The 21,042-nt window shown below is 40.2% G+C and overlaps 1 protein-coding gene across 4 annotated transcripts; it reads left to right on the forward strand.

The window, feature by feature from the left end:
• Positions 1 to 1,028: 1,028 nt before the first annotated feature.
• On the forward strand, positions 1,029 to 20,139 carry si:dkey-29h14.10 (uncharacterized). Of its 4 annotated transcripts, none has more exons than XM_059976476.1 (6): positions 1,029 to 1,567; positions 8,695 to 8,952; positions 12,926 to 12,982; positions 16,270 to 16,419; positions 18,000 to 18,295; positions 18,757 to 20,139. In XM_059976476.1, the coding sequence occupies exons 1-5, from the start codon at positions 1,471 to 1,473 to the stop codon at positions 18,263 to 18,265; spliced, it is 828 nt and encodes a 275-aa protein (XP_059832459.1). In that variant the 5' UTR covers positions 1,029 to 1,470; the 3' UTR covers positions 18,266 to 18,295; positions 18,757 to 20,139. The 4 variants fall into 4 exon arrangements, with proteins under 4 accessions (XP_059832459.1, XP_059832469.1, XP_059832465.1 ...); XM_059976486.1 differs by having other exon boundaries at positions 16,273 to 16,419; XM_059976482.1 differs by having other exon boundaries at positions 12,929 to 12,982.
• The last annotated feature ends 903 nt before the right edge of the window (positions 20,140 to 21,042 follow it).

Raw genomic sequence — 21,042 nt, forward strand, 5'->3', positions numbered from 1 at the left:
TTGTATGCCCCACTTACGCTGGCAACTCGTTCCGCACTCTCACGACCCTCTGAGTAAAGAAGTTTACCCTCATGTTCCACTTAAACCTTTCACCTTTCACCCCGAACCCATGATTTCTAGTTGTAGTCCCACCCAACCTCAGTGGAAAAAGCCTGCTTGCATTTACCCTATCTATGTCCTCATAATTTTGTGTACCTCTGTCAAATCTCCCCTCAGTCTTCTACATTCCAAGGAACAAAGTCCTAACCAGTTTGGTCTTTCCTGATAAGTCAAGTCCTTCAGACCTGGCAACATCCTTGTAAATTTTCTCTGTACACTCTTTCAACTTTATTTACATCTTTCTTGTAGGTAGGTGACCAAATTGGCACACAATACTCCAAATTAGGCTTCACCAACATGATATACAACTTCAACATGTCATTCCATCTTCTGTACTCAATATGTTGATTTATGAAGACCTTTCTTCATGGCCCTATCTACCTATGACACCACTTTCAATGAAATATGGATCTGCATTCCCAGATCCCTTTGTTCCGCTGCACTACTTAGGACCCTACCGTTCACTGTAAATTAACCATCCTGGTTTATCCTACTGAAGTGCAACACCTTCTGAAACATTTTTCCAACTGGTTTAGATCCCATTGCAAGCTCTGATAGTCTTCCTCGCTGTCCACTACACACAGAATCTTGGTGTTATCCACAAATTAGCTGATCCAAATTTTCTCACTGAAGCATCAAAGAGCTAAAGCCTCAAATAACCATTCTAACACAGTCCACTCCAACAAAGTTCTTGCCAATCAATCCTGACTGCTGACTGGCTGCTGCTGTGTTGATTGTTAACACAAATTACACATTTCACTGCAAATTCCAATTTTCACATGATAAATAAATTAATCTGAATCTGAACTCCTTTTATGTCGCACCTTCAGTTTTGCTCTTGTGAGATTTTGCACTGTTGATATTTGCTACAATGATACCATAGGCACTTTAAGACTTTAAGATAATTTCATGGGTTGAAACATCTTGGAATGATGGATTGGTGCAACTTTCCCAGGCTGCCCAAAGCCCAAAAAGCTGACTGTTCCTTTAAACCTTCTGAGTAAGATTTGTGGTCAAAATACTAAACAAAAATATCACTGCCAAATTGTTTTATCAGAGCTACAAATGTAAATGTAAGTGATGTTTCTTTTAAAGCAAAACCAAATGAACCCCACTCCAAGTGAATGAGAGTGAACATCTTTTACTGAAGTGTGCCAAAGCAGTCGGCCACGCATGAGTGTAGAGGAAGGAAAGTCCTCTTCCTTTGCAGATGGTGCTGTTTAACGCGCTGCGGAACTTGGAGATTCCCTTGCGACATATGTGGGAGAAATAAACAACAAAGCGTGCTGGACAGGGGCTGAACCTTCCACACTGCATGTGATTTAAGGGAGGAAGCAACAGAGCACTTTCACAGTAACACAACTTGGAAAAATGAATCTGAGTGGTACACCGAAGGCTTACAAAGCTGGACAGCTAAAGCCTCAGATGTCCAGCAATGAAATGTTATCAAGCAGGACAATGGAGTTTGGTAAGAATTCACATTCTATTGTTACTTGTTAGATGTAGAAAGAGGGATCTTTGCTTTTGGCTTCAAGTTATTACACTAATTAAGGCTCTCAACCAACTTGTAAGAAGATAATTCATAAAAATAAAATAAGGACTTTCTGAGATAAAAACTTCCCTGGAGCATAGGAGGCTGAGGGGTAACATTACGTAGCTGCTTAAATTCATGAGGAGCATGAATAGGGATACTGGTCACAATACTTTTCCCAGGGTAGGGGAGTTTAAATCTATAGTTAATGTGAAACGGAAAAAATTTAGAACAGAACCGAAGGAAAGCTTCTTCAGATGAAGAGTTATGGTTATGCAGAACAAACTGTCAGAGGAATTTGGAGAAGTGGGCACAATTACAATATTAATTTTCATTTAACCTCTTTTGTATGTGTTTAATTTTAAGTAGTTGTGAGAACAATGTGTAAGAATTGATTTTTATAGAATCATTGAACCAGCAAAGTTTTCAGCAGTGGAGGTCAGCTTTGACTGTATATTCCTATTTCTGCATCAGTGCATGGATAGAGCTGCTAATGATTTCACAAAGTAATCCTGGAGTACTGATTAATTAAAGAAATTAAGAATGGGATTTGGTTGAAAGAAGAGGCCTTTAAAATTACAAATAGTGGTCAGCTATAGACCAGTTTTGGTTGTCATGGAAGAAATGGGCCAAATGTCCTCCATTAACACTATGATTCATTTCACGATGGCTTTCTAGACATCCACAATTATTATTGCCTCGCCAGTGTCAGCTGTCGAAGACCATTTCTCTCCTTAGATGCAAACTAACCTACTGAGTTCCTCCAGCACTTTATATGTTGTTCCCTTCAGCTGCTGAGGCTCTAAGGTTCATTCCGTAAAACCCTCTTTGTCCTATCCTCTTAATTCTTCAAACTCTGCTTTGATCACTAATATCTCATTATTTGATTCAGTGTCCTTTTAGTTTTACTTCTTAGAGTTATAGAGTCGTAGCTATCTATTCCATACTGAACCATTAACCTGCCTAGTCCCATCAAACTGCACTCAGACCATAACCTTCCATACTCCTCCCATCAATATACAATATCTATCGACATTTGTCTTTAATGTTGTAATTGCTCCCACAATCACCAATTGCGCTGGCAGCTCATTCCACACTCCACCACCCTCTGAGCGAAGAAGTTCCCTCTTATGTTGTTCCCCTTAAACATTTCATTTTCAATCTTAACCCAATACCTCTTGTTGTAGTCTCACACAACCTTAGTGAGAGAAAGCCTGCTGGCATTTACCCTAGCTACACCCCTCATAGTTTTGTATACCCTTAAAAAATCTCCCTTCAATCCTTGACATTGTAGGGAATAAAGCCCTACCTTACACAACCTTTCCCCATATCTTAGGTCCTCAAGTCCTGATCATATCCATGTAAATTTTCTCTGCGTTTTTTCGATCTTATTTACATCTTTGCTGTAGATAACCAAAGTTAGACACAATACCCCAAATGCCCCAAATTATGCCTCACTCTTCCAACGTTTTCAGCATATCATCCCAATACCTGTATTCAATACAATGTGTCAACAGCTTTCTTTACAACCCGATCTAAGTATGATGCCACTTTCAAGGAATTATGGACCTGTATTCCCAGATCTATATTAAATTCCATCTGCCATTTTTCAGCTCATTTTTCCAGCTAGTCCAGATCCTGTTGCAAGCCTTGATAGTCTGCCTTGCTGTTAACTACACCCCCAATCTTGGTGCCATTCGCAAATTTTCTGATCCAATTTACCTCATTAGGGTTAGGGTTATTAATCATTCAGATAATTAATATTGGTGACAAACAACCAACAGATGCAGCACCAATCCCTAAGGCACACCACTAGTCACGTTCCTCCAGTCAGAGCGGCAACCATCTGTTACCACTCTGGCTTCTCTCGTGAAACCAACACTTAATTCAGTTTACTACCTTATCTTGAATGCCAAGTAACTGAATCTTCTTGACCAACCTCCCATGCAGGATCTTGTTAAAGCCCTTGCTAAAGTCTATGTGGGCAACAGCCACTACCTTATCTCTATTAACTTTCCTGCTAACTTCCTTGAAAAGCTCAATTAGATTGGTCAGACATGACTTACCTCGCAAAAAGCCATGTTGACTATCCTTAATCAATCCCTGCCTATGCAAATACTTATATATCCAGCTCCTTAGAATACCTTCCCAAAATTTTCTCACTACTGATGTCAGGCTCACATGTCTATAATTTCCTGGTTTATTCTTAGAGCCTTTTTTAAACAATAGAACAACATTAGCTATCCTCCAATTCTCCAGCACCTGAACTGTGGCTAAGGGTGTTTTAACTATCTCTGCTAAGGCCCCTGCAATTTCTGCACTAGCTTCCCACATGGTCCGAGGAAACACACTGTCAGAGCCTGGGGGCTTATCCACACAAATTTGCCTCAAGACAGCAAACACCTCCTCCTCTGTAATCTGTATAGGCTCCAAGACTTCGCTATTGCAATGTCTCACATCAATAGACTCTGTCCATCTCCAAAGTAAATACAGATGCAAAACATCCAACTAAGATCTCCCTACATAGATGAGCAATCAGATCTTCCAGAGAACCAATTTTGTCCCTTGTTATCCTTTTGGTCTTCTTATATCCATAAAAGCCCTTGGGATTCTCCTTCACCTTGTCTGCTAGAGCAACTTCATGCCTTCTTTTCCTCCTCCTGATTTCCTACTTGTGTTCCTTTGCATTTCTTCTTCTCCTCAAGTACCTGCCTACCTAACCCTGCTATGCACTTCCTTTTCTTTCTTCACCAGAGCCTCAATATTTCTTGAAAACCAAGGTTCCCTGTTAGGAATATACAAACTCTGTACTCTCAAAAATTCACCTTACCAAGAACACCTTTGCCAGCAAACAATTTGACTTTCTCCAAATTAGAATCTTAATTTGAGGACTAGATCTATATCCTTTTCATAATTACATTGAAACTAATGTAATTTTGCCATACGACAGTGAGTATAGGAAAAGAGTGAGGTGGAGGATAAATGCGTGGCTGAGGGATTGGAGCAGGCAGCAGGGATTCAGATTTCTCGATCATTGGGACCTCTTTTGGGGCAGGCATGACCTGTATAGAAAGGATATGTTGCTCTTGAATCCGAGGGGGACCAATATCCTGGCAGGGAGGTTTCCTAAAGCTATTGGGGAGAATTTAAACTAGGATTGCTAGGGAGTGGAAGCCAAACTGAAGAGATGGAGGAAGAGGCGGTTTGGCTCACAAATAGAGAAAGATTGGAGATAGTGCAAGAGGGAGGTAGGCAGCTGATAGAGAAGGGATACGCTCAGACCAATGGTTTGAGACGTGTCTGTTTTAATGCAAGAAGCATCATGAACAAAGTGGATGAGCTTAGAGCACTTGGAGCTATGATGTCGCCATTACAGAGACTTGGATGGCTCAGGGACAGGAATGGTTACTTCAAGTGCCAGGCTTTAGATGTTTCAGAAAGGACAGGGAGGGAGGCAAAAGAGGTGGGGATGTGGCTCCGTTGATCAGAGATACCAAGTCTCTGTGGGTGGAAGTTAGGAACAGGAAGTGGTCAATAACTCTACTGGGTGATTTTTATAGACCACTCAATAGTAGCAGGGACATTGAGGAGCAGATAGGGAAACAGATTGTGGAAAGGTGTAATAATAACAGAGTTGGCGTGGTGGGAAATTTAAATTTCCCAAACATTGATTGGCATCACCCTAGAGCAAGGGGTTTAGATGGGATGGAGTTTGTTAGGTGTGTTCAGGAAGGCTTCTTGACACAATATGTAGATAAGCCTACAAGAGGAGAGGCTGTACTTGATCTGGTATTGGGAACTGAACCTGGTCAGGTGTCAGGTCTCTCAGTGGGAGAGCGTTTTGGTGTTAGTGATCACAATTCTATCTGCTTTACCGTAGCATTGGAGTGGGATAGGAACAGAAAAGTTAGGAAAGACTTTAATTGGAGTAATGGAAATATGAAACTATCAGGCAGGAACTTGGAAGCATAAATTGGGAACAGATGTTCTCAGGGAAATGTACGGAAGAAATGTGGCAAATGCTAAGGGGATATTTGCGCTGCGTTCTGTATAGGTATGTTCCAATGAGACAGGAAAAGGATGGTAGAGTACAGGAACCATGGTGTACAAAGGCTGTTGTAAACCTAGACCAAAAGACAAGAAAAGCTTACAAAAGGTTCAAAAAACTAGGTAATGATAGAGATCTAGAAGTTTATAAGACTAGCAGGAAGGAGCTTAAGAATGAAATTAGGAGAGCCAGAAGGGGCCATGAGGAGGCCTTGGCAAGCAGGATTAAAGAGACACCCAAGGCATTCCACAAGTATGTGAAGAGCAAGAGGATAAGACGTGAGAGAATAGGACCAATCAAGAGTGACAGTGGAAAAGTGTATAAGGAACCAGAGGAGATAGCAGAGATAATTAATGAATACTTTGCGTAAGTATTCACTATGGAAAAGGATATTGTCAATTGTAGGGATGATTTACAGTGGATTGAAAAGTTTGAGCATATAGATATTAAGGAAGAGGATGTGCTGGAGTTTTTGGAAAGCATCAAGTTGGGTAGGTTTCTGGGACTGGACAAGATGTACCCCAGGCTACTGCGGGAGACAAGGGAGGAGATTGCTGAGCCTCTGGCAATGATCCTTGCATCATCATTGGGGATAGGAGGAGTTCCAGAAGATTGGAGGGTTGCAGATGTTGTTCACTTATTCAAGAAAGGGAGTCGAGGTAGCCTGGGAAATTATAGACCATTGAGTTCAGTGGTTGGTAAGTTGATGGAAAAGATCCTGAGAGGCAGGATTTATGAACATTTGGAGAGGCATAATATGATTAGGAATAATTAGCATGGCTTTGTCAAAGGCAGGTTGTGCTTTATGAGCTTATTGAATTTTTTTGAGGATGAGACTAAACACATTGATAAAGGTAGAGCAGTAGATGTAGTGTATATGGATTTCAGTAAGGCATTTGATAAGGTACCCCATGCAAGGCTTATTGAGAAAATAAGGAGGCATGTGATCCAAGGGGACCTTGCTTTGTGGATCCAAAGAAGGCAAAGAGTGGTTGTAGATATTCTGCATGGAAGTCGGTGACCAGTGGTGTGCCTCAGGGATCTGTTAGAACCATAGAACATTACAGCACAGAAACAGGCCTTTTGGCCCTTCTTGGCTGTGCCGAACCATTTTTCTGCCTGGTCCCACTGACCTGCACCTGGACCATATCCCTCCAAATAGAACCATAGAACTTTACAGCACAGAAACAGAGTTCTGGGACAACTTCTCTTTGTGATTTTTATAAATGACCTGGATGAGGAAGTGGAGGGATGGGTTAGTAAATTTGCTGATGACACAAAGGTTGGGGGTGTTGTGGATAATGTGGAGGGCTGTCAGAGCTTACAGTGGGTCATTGATAGGATACAAAACTGGGCTGAGAAGTGGCAGAGGAAGTTCAACCCAGATAAATGTAAGGTGATTCATTTTGGTAGGTCAAATATGATGGCAGAATATAGCGTTAATGTTAAGACTCTGGGTAGTGTGGAGGATCAGAGGTATCTTGGGGTCTGCATCCATAGGACACTCAAAGCTGCTACACAGGTTGACTGTGTGGTTAAGAAGGCATACAGTGCTTGCTCTTCATCAATCATGCAATTGAGTTTAACAGCCGAGAGGTAATGTTACAGCTATATAGGACCCTGATCAGATCCTACTTGGAATACTGTGCTCAGTTCTGGTCACCTCACTACAGGAAGCATATGGAAACTATAGAAAGGGTGCAGAGGAAATTTACAAGGATGTTACCTGGATTGGGGAGCAAGCCTTATGAGAATAGGATGAGTGAACTCAGCCTTTTCTCCTAGGAGTGACGGAGGATGAGAGGTGACCTGATAGAGGTGTATACGATGATGAGAGGCATTGATCGTGTGGATAGTCAGAGGCCTTTTCCCAGGGCTGAAATAGCTAACACGAGAGGGCACAATTTTAAGGTGCTTGGAAGTAGGTACAGAGGAGACATCAGGGGTAAGTTTTTTTTATGCAGAGAGTGGTGAGTGTGTGGAATGGGCCGCCGGCGACGGTGGTGGAGGCGGATACGATAGGGTCTTTTAAGAGACTCCTGGATAGGTACATGGAGATTAGAAAAATAGAGGGCTATGGGTAACCCTGGGTAATTTCTAAGGTAAGGACATATTCGGCACAGCTTTGTGGGCTGAAGGGCCTGAATTGTGCTGTAGGTTTTCTATATTTCTAATGGCTTTATGGTCAGTAGATGCAAAATGTTTCCCTACACAAACCTCTGTCTCCTGCCCTGTCTCATTCCCTAATAGGAGATCTAGTATCACACTCTCTCTAGTTGGAACATCTATGTATTGATTAAGGAAACTTTCTGAACATATTTACAACCTCTTTCTATGCCAGCTTGGAAAGTTAAAATCATTGACTATCACAACCTTATACTCCTTGCAAGTCTGCGATCCTTCTACAAATTTGGTTCTCTAAATTCCTACGAGTATTGGGTGGTGTATAATTCCATTAACATGGAATGTTATGCAATTTCTTATTCCTCAGTTCTACCCATAAAGCCTCATTAGATGAGCTCTCTGTTCTGTCCTAAATGAACACTGCGTGACATTTTCCCTGACTAATAATGCCAACCTCCCCTTTAATCCCTCCTGCTCTACAGCGACTAATACAACAGAACCCTGGAACATTGAGCTGCCAGTCCTGCGGCTCCTGCAACCTAGTCTCACTGTCATAATGGCTACAGTGTCATAATTCCATATGCAGATCTATTCCTAAACTCATCCACCTTTAAAATACCCCTTGCAATGAAATATATGCAGCTCAGAACATTAGTCCCACCAGGCTCGAACTTTTGATTCCCGACTTTGTCTCTAGGCTTAGCAACATCATTCTCCACAACCACTCCACTCTCTGTTCTGGTGCTCTGGTTCCTACCCCCTTGCTGTGATGCGTTTTGTGACATTTCATATAAAATTTGCTTTGTTACAGTAAGAGGATATTGCTGCTTTAATTAACACTTATAAAGATCATTTTAAACTAATAACTACATGTTGTGTTTGCAATTAACAGATCTCCGCAAACATTACTATGCGATGAGTATGTCAATGCCCCCCGCGGTGGTGGAGCAGATTGCATACTCCCTCTACAGTGCCCGGATTCTCAGCCAATATGAACTTAATGTCATTATTTCTAAGACTGAGGTGCTCTCCAAGGCATCCGAGCTGCTCTCTGTTGTCATCCGGAAAGGGTCAAAAGCCTGTGGCATCTTTCTCCAGGTTCTTAAAACGTGTGACCCACATCTCAGTGAACAACTAGTCAGAGAACAAGGTAAAAATTCTGTTTAGAGCTTCTCCAACTGATGTCAGTCCTTTTATTCCTCTGTTACTTCAGAACTATGATTTGATCCTCTGAGTGATGCACTTTTAGTTCAGACACTTTCCCTAATTCTTCATATTATTTCCTTTTCTTCTTTATCTTCATGATTTGCCCCAAGACACAGATCCCTAGGTCCCTGCTCTGGAATTCTTTTCCTCATATAATCTCTCCATACCTTTTTTTTATTATTTAAGAATTTCTTTAAAAGCTGCACCATTGACCAAAGAATTTGGCCATGTCTCCTAATGGAGCATAGAACATGGAACAGTACAGCAAAGCATGATGCCAATTTAAACAGTATTTCTTCTGTGAGCACGAGTTCCTGATCCCAGCATTCCCTGCATACTCACATGTACAGCCTCTTGTGTAAAATCTGTTTTGCATCACTATGTTATTCTATATAGATATGTGATCTTGACTTAAGAACTTAGGACGATGAGGAAATTTAATCACGATGCTAAGAATGGGAGAGTGTGAAAATGATAACAGACATTATGAGACAAAATACGTGACATAGTCTAACAGGATAGGAAAATATATATACACAATACATACAAAATGCTGGAGGAACTCAGCAGGCCAAGCAGCATCTATGGAAAAAGAGTACAGTCACTGTTTCGGGCCAAGACTGGGAAGATTTAAACTTCTTCAGGGTAGGCATCCTTGGAAGAAAAGAAAGAACACAAAACAAGTCCGTTGCAGTGCAAAGCGGTCAAAGTGGTTATAGTGTTGCTACAGTGAGCTGGTGATAAGTGTTGTGCGGGTTAGTTTGAGAATGAAATGGTTGAAGGGAAGTAGCTGTTCTACTTAAGGCTTCTGCCCTTCTGCCCATGGGACCAGCAAAAAGTGGGCATGGCCCAGATGGTGGGGATCTTTGATGATAGAAGTTTTCTGCTTGAGGCAATGCCTCATGTAGTGTAGATGATGAGGAGGGATATACCATGATGTATTAGGTTGAATCCACTCCTCTCTGTAGCCCTGATGAAAGACTGATAACCTTCAACGATTAGGATCTAAATGAAATGAAGGAGACAAGAAGTGCTGTTTTTAAAAGCTTTGAATTGAAAGTTCACTAATAAGAAAGCTTGTGGAATTTATAAAAATAGACATATTTCCATATTTTCCCTACAACACACATATCCTCCCCAGGTGGCAACAGGGCTCTGTTCTAGTGAACAGCTTCCAACCCAGACAGGTGGCAAGTTGAAACTGTGCCATGAGCCAAGTTGCCACATGGCAGGAGATGCCTACACCCCCTCAGCAGCTGGCAAATACACCCTATTCATCTTCCAAATACCTGTTTATATGAACAAGCCGTATGTGGGTTGGGCATTTGGAAGCTGGGGAGAGGGATATGTGAACCTGTACAGTATATGCCGCCTCACACAACAATCCTATTCTCCTATTCCCCTCCTAATTTTCTCTGTAACCTATTCTCCCGATTATCTCCATCACCTTCTCTCAGATTCTAACAATCACTGACACATTAGATGCAACTTACAATGGCCAGTTTATCCAATACGCATCTTTATGATGTGAGAGTACCCAGAGGAAATATATAGAGTTACAGAGAGAACGTGCGAAGTCCATGCAGTCAGGACTGCAGGAGCTGTGAGGCATCAGCACTACCCACTACTCCACTGTGCCACTTACTTACAGAGGAAAATGCCAGCACTGACTTGCCAATGAAAACACTACAACTTTATACATTTTTGAAGTATTCTCGATGGTTTCTGTAAAATCAGTTGGTGTCATTGTCAATCAAACATCAAATATGAGCTATTAAACAAACATGTTTCACATATTTAGCTATTATACGAAAAAGATTAACATTATCTAGAATCAACACCATCAGAAACTTTAAGCTGCAGTGCTGAAATGATGGAGTTAGCAATACATTTAATGAAGTCTTTGGGAGCTAGGTGCTAAGACCTTTCTGTCAGTTGCAGAATTAATTATAAAGGTGTGGTATATAGTTGGCAAGCAGCCAAAACTCCAATGCAATTGGGTATTTATCTTGGAAATGAATCCAAGACTGTAGTATCTAGGATTATAAATCTTTTCAGTAATTAATACCAAATGTCCCTATTAAATCACTCACTTCTGATCTTAAACCTTTGTTTTGTTGTCTTTAGTATCTCCTTCCTGTGGAAAAGATTATGTTTTCACCCTATGTCCCTCATGACTTCTATCAGGTCGCCCCTCAGTCTCCTCCATTCCAGGAACAAACTCCCAGTCTAAACAACCTCTCCTTGTAATTCAGCCCCAAACTCCAGGCAATATCCTAATAAACCTTTTCTGCATCTTTCTAGCTTAATAACATCTTTCATATAATGGGATGACCAGAATTGCACACAATACTCTAAATACAGCCTCACCAACATCATATATAAGACCATAAAATATATGAGCAGAATTAGGCCATTCAGCCCATTGAGTCTGCTCTGTCATTCCGTCATGGCTGATCCTGGATCTCACTGAACCCCACACACCTACCCTCTTGTCATATCCTTTGATGCTCTGACAGATCAAGAAACAATCAACCTTAAGTATACCCATGGGCTTGGCCTCCAGTGATATCAGTGGCAGAGCATTCCACAGATTTACTACTCCCTAGCTAAAATACATTCCTCCTTACCTCAATTCTAAAAGGTCATCCCTCAGTTTTGAGGCTGTGCCCTCTAGTTCTGGATATCCCCACCATAGGAAACATCCTCTCCACATCCACCCTACCTAGTCCTATTAGCATTTGGTAGGTTTCAATGAGATCTCCCACGCATTCTTCTAATTTCCAGTGAGTACAGGCCCAAAGCTGCCAAATGTTCCTCATCTGTTAACCCCCTCATTCCTGGAATCATCCTCGCGAATCTCCTCTGGACTCTCTCCATGACAACACATCCTTTCTGAGATATGGGACCCAAAACTGTTGACAGTACTCTCAGTGCAGCCTGACTAGTGTCTTCTAAATGCTCGGCATTATCTCCTTGCTTTTATATTCTGCAATATAACTTCCCAACTCCAATATACTCACTGCCCTCCTCGAATGATGAAGGCCAGTGTGCCAAATGCTTTCTTCACTGCCTTACCTACCCATGATACCACTTCCAGTGAACAATGCACTTGCCCTTTCATGACCTTCTGTTCCATAGCAAACCCTGGGGCTCTATCATTCACTGTACAAGTCCCATACTGGTTTGATTACTTAAACCAGTGTATATGGATTGAAAGCAATTTGCCAGTCCTCAGCCCATGTATTTACCTGTTCAAGATCCCTCTGCAATTTTTCATAACATTCTACACTATCTCCAACACCACCTATTTTAGTATTATCCACAAATTTAGTAACCATACATTATACATTCTCATCCAAATTCTTTACATAAATTACAAACACCAAAAGTCACAGTATTAACTCTTGTGGCACACCACTACACACAGACCACCCATCTGAGAAACAAACCTCCACCATCGCTCTCTGCTTTCTAGCACTGAATTATGAATTTAATCGACCATCTCCCCTAGATCCTTACAATCTAACCCTGCAAACTAGCCTACCATAAGGGACTTTGTCAAAGACCTTGCTAAAATCCATATAGGCATCATCCACTACAAATACTTAATACAGAAAACTCTCCCAATTAGTTTATTTGTTTCTTCAAGTATTATCATCCATAAATGTACTTAATACAAATATGGGATTTTCTGGGAATGTGCTCCTGTATTGTGCTCTGAGATATTTTTACTGACTTAAAGGCAGCAAATAAATACAGGTTCTTTTTCTTATAAAATTTCAATGATGGAAAACATCAATCCTAATTTTAATAATTTGATATGGCATTCAGTTATTTTATGTAATAAGAATGTTTTAATGATTATAGAGAAACATTGATACAGAGTTTGTCTAACTTCTCTCAATTGGTTCTAGCAGTTAATTCTACTAACAAAATTCCAATGAGTTCATTACTGAAGCCACCTTCTTATGGTAAGTACATTAATATGTCAAGATTTTTCAGAATTGGAGATTAAATTGTTCATAACTAACTACATCAATCTGCATTCAGGGGATGTTGAAAAATCAAATATAAAATGATAATTTAAAATACTGGAAAAACACAAACGTTTTTGATGAAATGATGCGTTTAATGCTTCAGTGTATTTTCATCGGAATTTTAGCCTTATTTTTATTCACAGAAATTAAAATTTTCCATTAGGTCACTTTTATGCTCAATATGTTAATACAGAACTAATAAATTTAAAGTAATTGTCAATTTTCTTGGATCTGTATTTTATATTTTGCCCAGGATATGAAATTGAAATTGGGGCCTGGTTTAATCTTTGCTTCTGATCATAGTGAAATGGATTAGAGAAAGGCAGATCACTGATGAAACTACACATAAAGATAGGGGATAAATTTGAGAATTTGAACTACTGGATAAAATTCAAATGCTTTGGAATTTTGTTGCTTAATCACTTAAGCATTGCAAAACATTGTGCATACTCAAAAATCATTGGACTTCAAATCAAAAAGAAATCAGTGATTCCTAGAAGTAGCTTCTTATGCTTGCTGATATCTCATGCTTGCTTTCTGCAAACATTTCAAGTTACTTTTTGAGCCAACTTTACATTGATGTCTACTTTCCTGATTACTCCCATGGCGATATATTCCACAGGAAGTGTCAAAGCTGCTTATTGGTGTTTAAGCAATGCTGCAATCTACCTTCACTCACCCTCAACCTACCTCAATCCAAAAAAATATGAGAGTCTGGTCCTGCCACCAGAGGAAACTGATGGCAGGACTAGAATTCAGAACAGCGTTTCTAAGCTTTGACACTGCTGCGGTCTAGTGTTATTTGCTATTGTGGAAAGAAACAATTTGCATAACCTTTTCCAATCCAGAGCAATGTAGATTCATTGAGGTAGTTTTAAAATATTGTCACTGTTGAAATGGAGAGGCCATTAATTTACATGCTGCAGTGTAAGGCTGATTTAAGATATTGGTTAAAGGGTATCTATCAAGAATGGCACTGGGAATAGTGTTTTGAGGAGAAACAAAGCCCTTGGCTTTACATCTCAACCAGTGGTGCCCCTTAGAACTGCACTGGAGCACCAGACTAAGTCATGTGCTCAAATGGCATCAGAATTCAATGACTAACTGATTCGAAACTCTTTCTTCTTTAACACCTTTACTTAGAATTAAAGCAATGCCAATATTAGCTGGGTTCTTCTACGATATACAATAGATACAGTATTTGTAAATGGAGCTGGTTGTTGGATTGAAGAATTTCATATACATTACATCAAAGATAACTTGCATTTGTCTGGTGAATTTAATGCCAGACTGTCTCAAGGATTTCAGAAAGGAAGCCTTTGATCGAGGGTAGAAATGTCAAATATGAGAGTGCATAGCTGTAAGGTGAGACGGGTAAATTTTGAAGGGAATGTGCAGAGCAGGTTCTTTACACACGGAATGGTGTGTGAATGGATCGGTCTACCAAGGGTAGTAGTGGAAGCAGAGGCGATAGTGACACTTAAGAGTCAATTACACAGGCACATGGACACGCAGGGAATAGAGGGATATAGGTGAAGGCAAGGCAGATAGGAGGCCCTCCATTGGTTGGGACTGACCATGGATGTTGCTTCCCAGTTGTCTATGTGAAGCACATGCCAATATGCAAGCCAGGGCAGTAGAATATGGAGAGCAATGTGCTGCCCATGTAGCAGGCACCCCTTCTCCATGCGGCTGATGAATCCAAAGGAATGACAAAGACTGATACAGTTTGGCACCAGTGGCATTGCAGGAGTTTCCAGTCAGCATTAAACTGTCTTAGGTTCTTCAGCTCTGGATTTTTCCTCATGGCTTACTGTTGAAACCTTTCCCATGAGTGGGTATAGTGGCAAGGAATTGGAGGTTTGAGATCAGAGTTTTCCTTCTCCTAGAGATGAGCTGCCAACCACGGCTGATGAACCCCACCTTCCCAAAGTGACTGGTTTTAAGGCACCAGTAACTAACCTTTGCCTCCTCCCCTAATCCTGAAAGTAGAAATGTCTTCACTGGGCTTAGTAGCTAAGCCACACATGTAGGCCAGGAGCTGGACTTGATTCTCAGAGGCTATTTGAGACTCACGCCTTTGGGAGCATTTAATAGGTCGTGGGAGCATATCCTTACTACCACCCCTGGCTATAACAACCTTAAGGAATCACAGACGGATAGGCTTAGTTTAATTTGTCATAATTTTCAGCTCAAACATCATGGTTGAAGGGCCTGTTCTGGTGCTGTGTTCTAAATCCTGAGCATTGTTGATTTCCTTGCATGGTCTTTATATTCCCACATGCCCAAATATCCTTTAACCTCAGCCAACAAGTGGATGTTCATTCTCTTCTGTGGAAGAGCAGAAAACCTCTGTGGAAAGAAATTCTACCCACATCTCAGTGAATCTTTGTCCTGAGGTTATGTCCCTACCATTTGGATAGAAGAAACAGCTCCTCTGTATTTAGGATGACTTGAAAGAACATATCTGATTGAAATAATGGTTGCAATCAGGCCCTCTAGTCAGTTTCTCAATAAGTATAATGTGTCAGGAGTGGGGTGACTGCAGGAAGTCAAGGAGGATGCTGAATGTTCCTACTATAATATAGAAACTGAAAAATGCAGAAATGGAACTGGATCATCTGTCCAAACTGGCAGAGCTTTGAAAGAGAGTGGTCTGCATTAAGAGTTTCTGCAGATGCTTAAAATCTTGCATAACACTCACCAAACGCTGGAGAAACTCAGCAAGTCAGGCAGCATCTTTGAAAGGGAATAAACAGTCAACGTTTCAGGCCTAGGTCGTAGATCAGGATTAAACTTAGGAATGTCGGCAGCATGCTAAATCAATCAGAATTGCAGGCTTTTAGCTTAATATGGAATATAATGAAGTAGGGTTACCCTAGGGATGTGGGAGTGAACAGTGAGTCCAGGCAGATGACCGATATTGTTGGAAGTAAAAATAAACTTTCGTCCTTATTCAGAAAGGATTTACCATGCAGAAATATTGAAGGAGGATTGCTGAGAAAGTCTCCATCAATCATCTTCTATGAGTGTGGCCGACCACCTCAGAAAAATGGTGTGAACTCTGTTATATTATCCCACTAATCAGTGACATTTTCACACCTCATTTCTCATTCGTCCCTAATATTACTCAGGGTTGTCCTTCCAGCCTTCAAAGTGGGAGTTAAGTGATGGTTAAACACAAGGCAGTCAGCAAACATTTAAAATTTTCTCTCCCCCAGCAGTGCAGTCGCCAGTGATATGCAAGATATGCATTTGCAACTCAAATCTGAACAACTGCACTTTTGGCTCAGGCAACAGTATGTCCATCATAACAACCGCACCATTATCCAACACCGAGGAGCCTGTCACAAGTATAAATCAAGAATGTGGTATGTTTTCTTTGTTATTTCTTCATTCTGCAACTGTAACAAATAACCTTCATTTCTGATCCATTGTTTAGATAGCTCTCCATAGTCAGAACTATTTCATTTAGCTAATGGTCTAACCTGGCATATACTGTAAACAACAAAGACAGGCCATAATGGGAGGCTGAAGTCCGTTGACTTTATATTTCTCCACAGTATATTCCAACTGCATTCAATCTGTATCTGTCAGTTTGTAATTTCTTTTTGTCTTCAAACTTCCTTTCCCTTAAGGACTTTATCCTGCAGATACTCTATTAAAAATCCAGAATTCAAATTCCACTATCACAGCTCATAGAGTCATACAGAGTCGAATCAGGGCCATTGAACCAATCTGTCCATGCTGGCCCAGGTGAACTGGTCTCATTTGCCTGCATTTGGCCCATCTAAAGCAGGGGTTCTCAATTTTCATCATGCCGTGGAGCCTTACCATTAACTTAGTGGTTCTTGGTTGGGAGGTTAGGAACCCTGGAAAGCTTCCCTGTCCATGTACCTGTCTAAATGTCTTATAAATTTGGTTGGGAAAGTTGCATTAAAGCAACATTTCACTGCTGCTCTTCCTTAATCGCACTTGGGAAGGTGCTGAGAAGCTTTATCTTATGTGCATCCATTTTAATTGTTCTGGGATAGTAGTGTTATTCTATAGGATTTCAATTCAGATTGACAATATTTAATTATTTTAAAAAACAGCGATTAAAAGTTTAAATCAAAGTAAATTTATAATTAAAGTATGTATGCCACATACAACCTCGAAATTCAGCTTCTTGCATAAAGATGACAAAACTATTGGATTGTTGTAAAAACCCACTGGTGTTCTAATATTCTTTGCGAAGGGTATCTGCCATCCTTACCCAGCCTACGTGTGATCTTAGGCCCACTAAGTGAAAGGTTGACACTTAAATAACCCCTGAAATGGTTCAGTCAACCATTAAGTTCAAGTGAAATTAGGGATAGGTATTAAATTCTACTTTTCCAGTGACTCTCAAAAAAATGAAAGCATGATATATTAGCTCCCTTTGAGTGATTGACAGATGGTGATCCAGTAACTGATACTTGTTATGTTCCACTGGTCACAGCTTGGCTCTTCATTCCTACTGTTTCTATTTGTTAGTCTATCCTCAATCCATTATTCTGTGCCATAGTCTCTATTTATCTAATTTATTGAAAGTCCAAATAAACCCCATTCTGTGGTAGTCACAATATCAAATACTGATAGATTTGTCAAAGGTGATTTCCTTGTTTAACTTATGTTGGACTCTACATTAGGATTTTACAGGTGCTTTGTTGGCATTTTCCCAATAAGAGATTTTACCATATTATTCACTGTAAAATTACCATTTTAGTGCAATTTTATATAAGTGGGAAAACAAGCAATGTATAAAAGCAAAGCCACGTACTGCCAGAGAAAATTAAATCCCTTTCCAATATTTTTTTTCTTTAAGACTTGTGTTTATTTTTGGCACCTGATTTGGCTAGTGCATTTTAACCCTAATCGAATCTAATCTTAGCTGTATCTAATCATTGACCTTGATAAATTTTCTGATTAGGAAATGTCATCGGTGCAACATCTACATCCTGCTTGTCCAGCATTTCAAACAGCACAGATGTATATAGTATGGAAACCTTCCAAGCTGACATCGAAATTGTCAGATCTAAACTAACGAATATTACTGTTGGAGAAAGCAATGTGTTCAGAGTTGTGGAAGAATTCAGCAATAAAGATGATAACGAGAAGGAGCTGGAAGAAGAGTTAGAAGGAAATGACTACAACGAACAGTCAGCAAAGGTGTCGGTAGCCAAAACATGTGTATAATTTTAAATACAGCATGTAGATTACTATACAGTAAGTGACTTTATGTTGTTTGAGAATTATGGATTGTCATTAACTAGAAAAACAGGAGGATCATACCCATAATTTTTCGTCTCAAGGGGATTAGGTTTTTCTGTGCTGAGGAATTTCTATGGGAAATGTATAATAAGCTCAAAATGTCTGAGTTGGGTGAGCCACAGAGAGATGTTCACTATCCAGAACCACCTCCAAGGATAAGCCATTGTTTGCACAGGAAGAGGATGAATAACAATGGAACATGTGAAACTGGGGTAACATAGCAGTATTGGTTGAAAGTTGATAGATAGAAAGCAGAATGGGGTGTTATGGAGCCTTAGCTGTTCAGAATGCTACACCTGCATGAGTTTGAAACTACTTAAAATGTATCATTATTGTGGAAAATGCTAAAAAATGAGATTTTTCTCTGCAAATACAGAACATTGTTCCAATTGCAGACTTTTTTTTTTGTTTTCCAGGATGAACTTCAGTGGGGGAGTGAAATATTAAACATGGACTGTGTGAATGCCATCCGGTAGTTATAACAGCAGAAAGCACCCAGCAGGGTCTAGACTTCAGTTGTTCAACCTTCATGGTTAAATCACCTTATTATAAACCACTCTGGCAAAAACTGATTTTCTGTTATTCCTTAAGATCCCAATTTCTCAGTGTTACTTGATTTATTAGCTTCACAGGGAATATCAAAGTGGCACAACTGAGGTTCAAATCAGATACATTGATCTCTTTCAATAGCACAATTCCCTAGCCCAGAGGACAGAAGTATGTTCAACACTAAAGTTGATAGGACACTAAGGAGGACAGAGTAGGAAGATAGACTTGAAACAGGAGATCAACAATCATTTTTAAAAAATGACTTGAAAATCTGTTCCTACATTGATTTCATATTTTAAGTATCATCTGCTCATTGTATTAGTTTTGTATATCTAACCACTTCAAAACGGGGGTTGCCCTGTTCAGTATTTATTTATTTATCTATCTGTACATCCACTATCAGGATGTGACCATTGTGATAAGGTAGTACATGTCCATCACTAATTGCTTCTTGATCAAGCTCCCTTAGTGGACTGAAAGGAGTTAAAGGTTGTCCAGGAGACCAAGTTTGGAGCAGTAAAAAATTCTCTGTGCATTCTGGATGGGAAGAAGTCATTAAGGCAGATAAAGGCTAAGAAATTTCTCACCCCATAGCATGCAATGCTCAAAATCTTGGCCCATATTCAGCATGTTGCCTCTACAGCTGAATTGACACCTTTAACAACAGCCAACATCCCTCCAAGCTCCCAGCTTCCCAGTATCTCACCACATATTACCGTTCTTTGCAGCATCTCACTTCTCAGTTTTCATTCAGCCACCCATTAATAACTTCTCTGTTCACTGCCAGCCACATGGCCAATTTCAGATGAGGTTATGACTCACCAAAATGGGGCATCATTGCACTGGAGTCAGAAGAGACCACAAAGTTATGGAATCAGAGGAAGGCAGCATTTGTGGCAGGAAAGGGACAGCTGATGTTTCAGACTGAGATGCTCAATGTACTTAATTGTTCATTTAGGGTTCCCAGCTTGAGAAAGCCCAGATCAAAAGCTGATTCATCACTGAAACAGGATATAGGTGCAGCCCTGATCGACCACATTTACTCTTCACTGGCACCATTGCATTCTCAGCCTTGTAGAAAAGTATCTGTATGTAAACTCAGTGTGAGATGGGAGTACTGAGAACAGGGGTGGTGGGGTGGGGTGGGGGGAGGTTCAGTTTGTTATCCGTTATACCGGCGAGTGATTTCACTTGATTGTCATATACAGTAAATATATGTACAAAGCACCACCAACCTGCAAAATAAAAGTGTTTGATATTCTGATTTGTCAATTAGTATTAATTTAACATACTAAACCCAAGCACATACTGTACAAGATAAATCAATATTAATACAGATATAGATTAGTCTTTGATACCTTTCGACTAAGGTAGTATGTTGGTTCAGAACATCTTTTGTTTCTACACTGACCCTTCAAATATGACCCTGAAGGCCAGGTAGGTACTGTACAATTTTCTGACACTGCTGTTCGGACAGGATAGATAGGAGTCCCTCTAGAAGAAAATTAACTCTCGAGCTGCTGGAGTTTGGTGTTAACTAGTTAAATTCCATCAGAGGCCCTGTAGATTAGTTACTATGTCAACCAATATGAAAACCACCATGTTAATTTGGAAAATCTACCTGTTAAATTGGCAGGACAAAGGTTTGGGGTGGGGTGGGGGGGTGTCAATTGTGTGAACAACAAACCGGGCAAAGAGATGTTCCAAAAGCTGATGTTTATTTCAGTAATTTGGTAACAAAGCTGGTGATTTATCTTTGGTTTTATAGTCAAGGGCCAAATAGCCAATTATCAAGTATGAGGATTAGGCTGGAGATTAGGAGCTAGAGTTACACCTTCAAACTGAGTTTTCTTTCCAAACCTTTAGAAATACTCCCACAACATGTGAAGTATAACTTTGCAGCACACTTGAAATGTTGGGGAAACACAACATTACCAGCAACATCTATGGAGTGGAATAAACAGTCGACATTTTGGGCTGAGACTCTGTATCGGGATTTATTTCCCTCCATAGATGCTGACTGATCGCTGAGCTCTATGAGCATTTTCAGTGTATCGCTCAATATTTTAAGCATCTGCAGTATTTCTTGTGTTTAAAAAAATTGTAAGCTCAGTGTGTTTCATGAAAACTAGAGAACACTGGTACAGAGGTAG

The sequence above is a fragment of the Hypanus sabinus genome, chromosome 1 (genome assembly GCF_030144855.1).
Source record: "Hypanus sabinus isolate sHypSab1 chromosome 1, sHypSab1.hap1, whole genome shotgun sequence".
Classification (NCBI taxonomy): domain Eukaryota; kingdom Metazoa; phylum Chordata; class Chondrichthyes; order Myliobatiformes; family Dasyatidae; genus Hypanus; species Hypanus sabinus.

Coding starts and splice junctions, on each gene's coding strand:
- si:dkey-29h14.10 (XM_059976476.1), top strand. CDS start 1,471: ATGAATCTGAGTGGTACACCGAAGGCTTACAAAGCTGGACAGCTAAAG. Junction 1,568..8,694: donor AAGCAGGACAATGGAGTTTG/GTAAGAATTCAC, acceptor TGCAATTAACAG/ATCTCCGCAAACATTACTAT. Junction 16,420..17,999: donor AAGTATAAATCAAGAATGTG/GTATGTTTTCTT, acceptor TTTTCTGATTAG/GAAATGTCATCGGTGCAACA.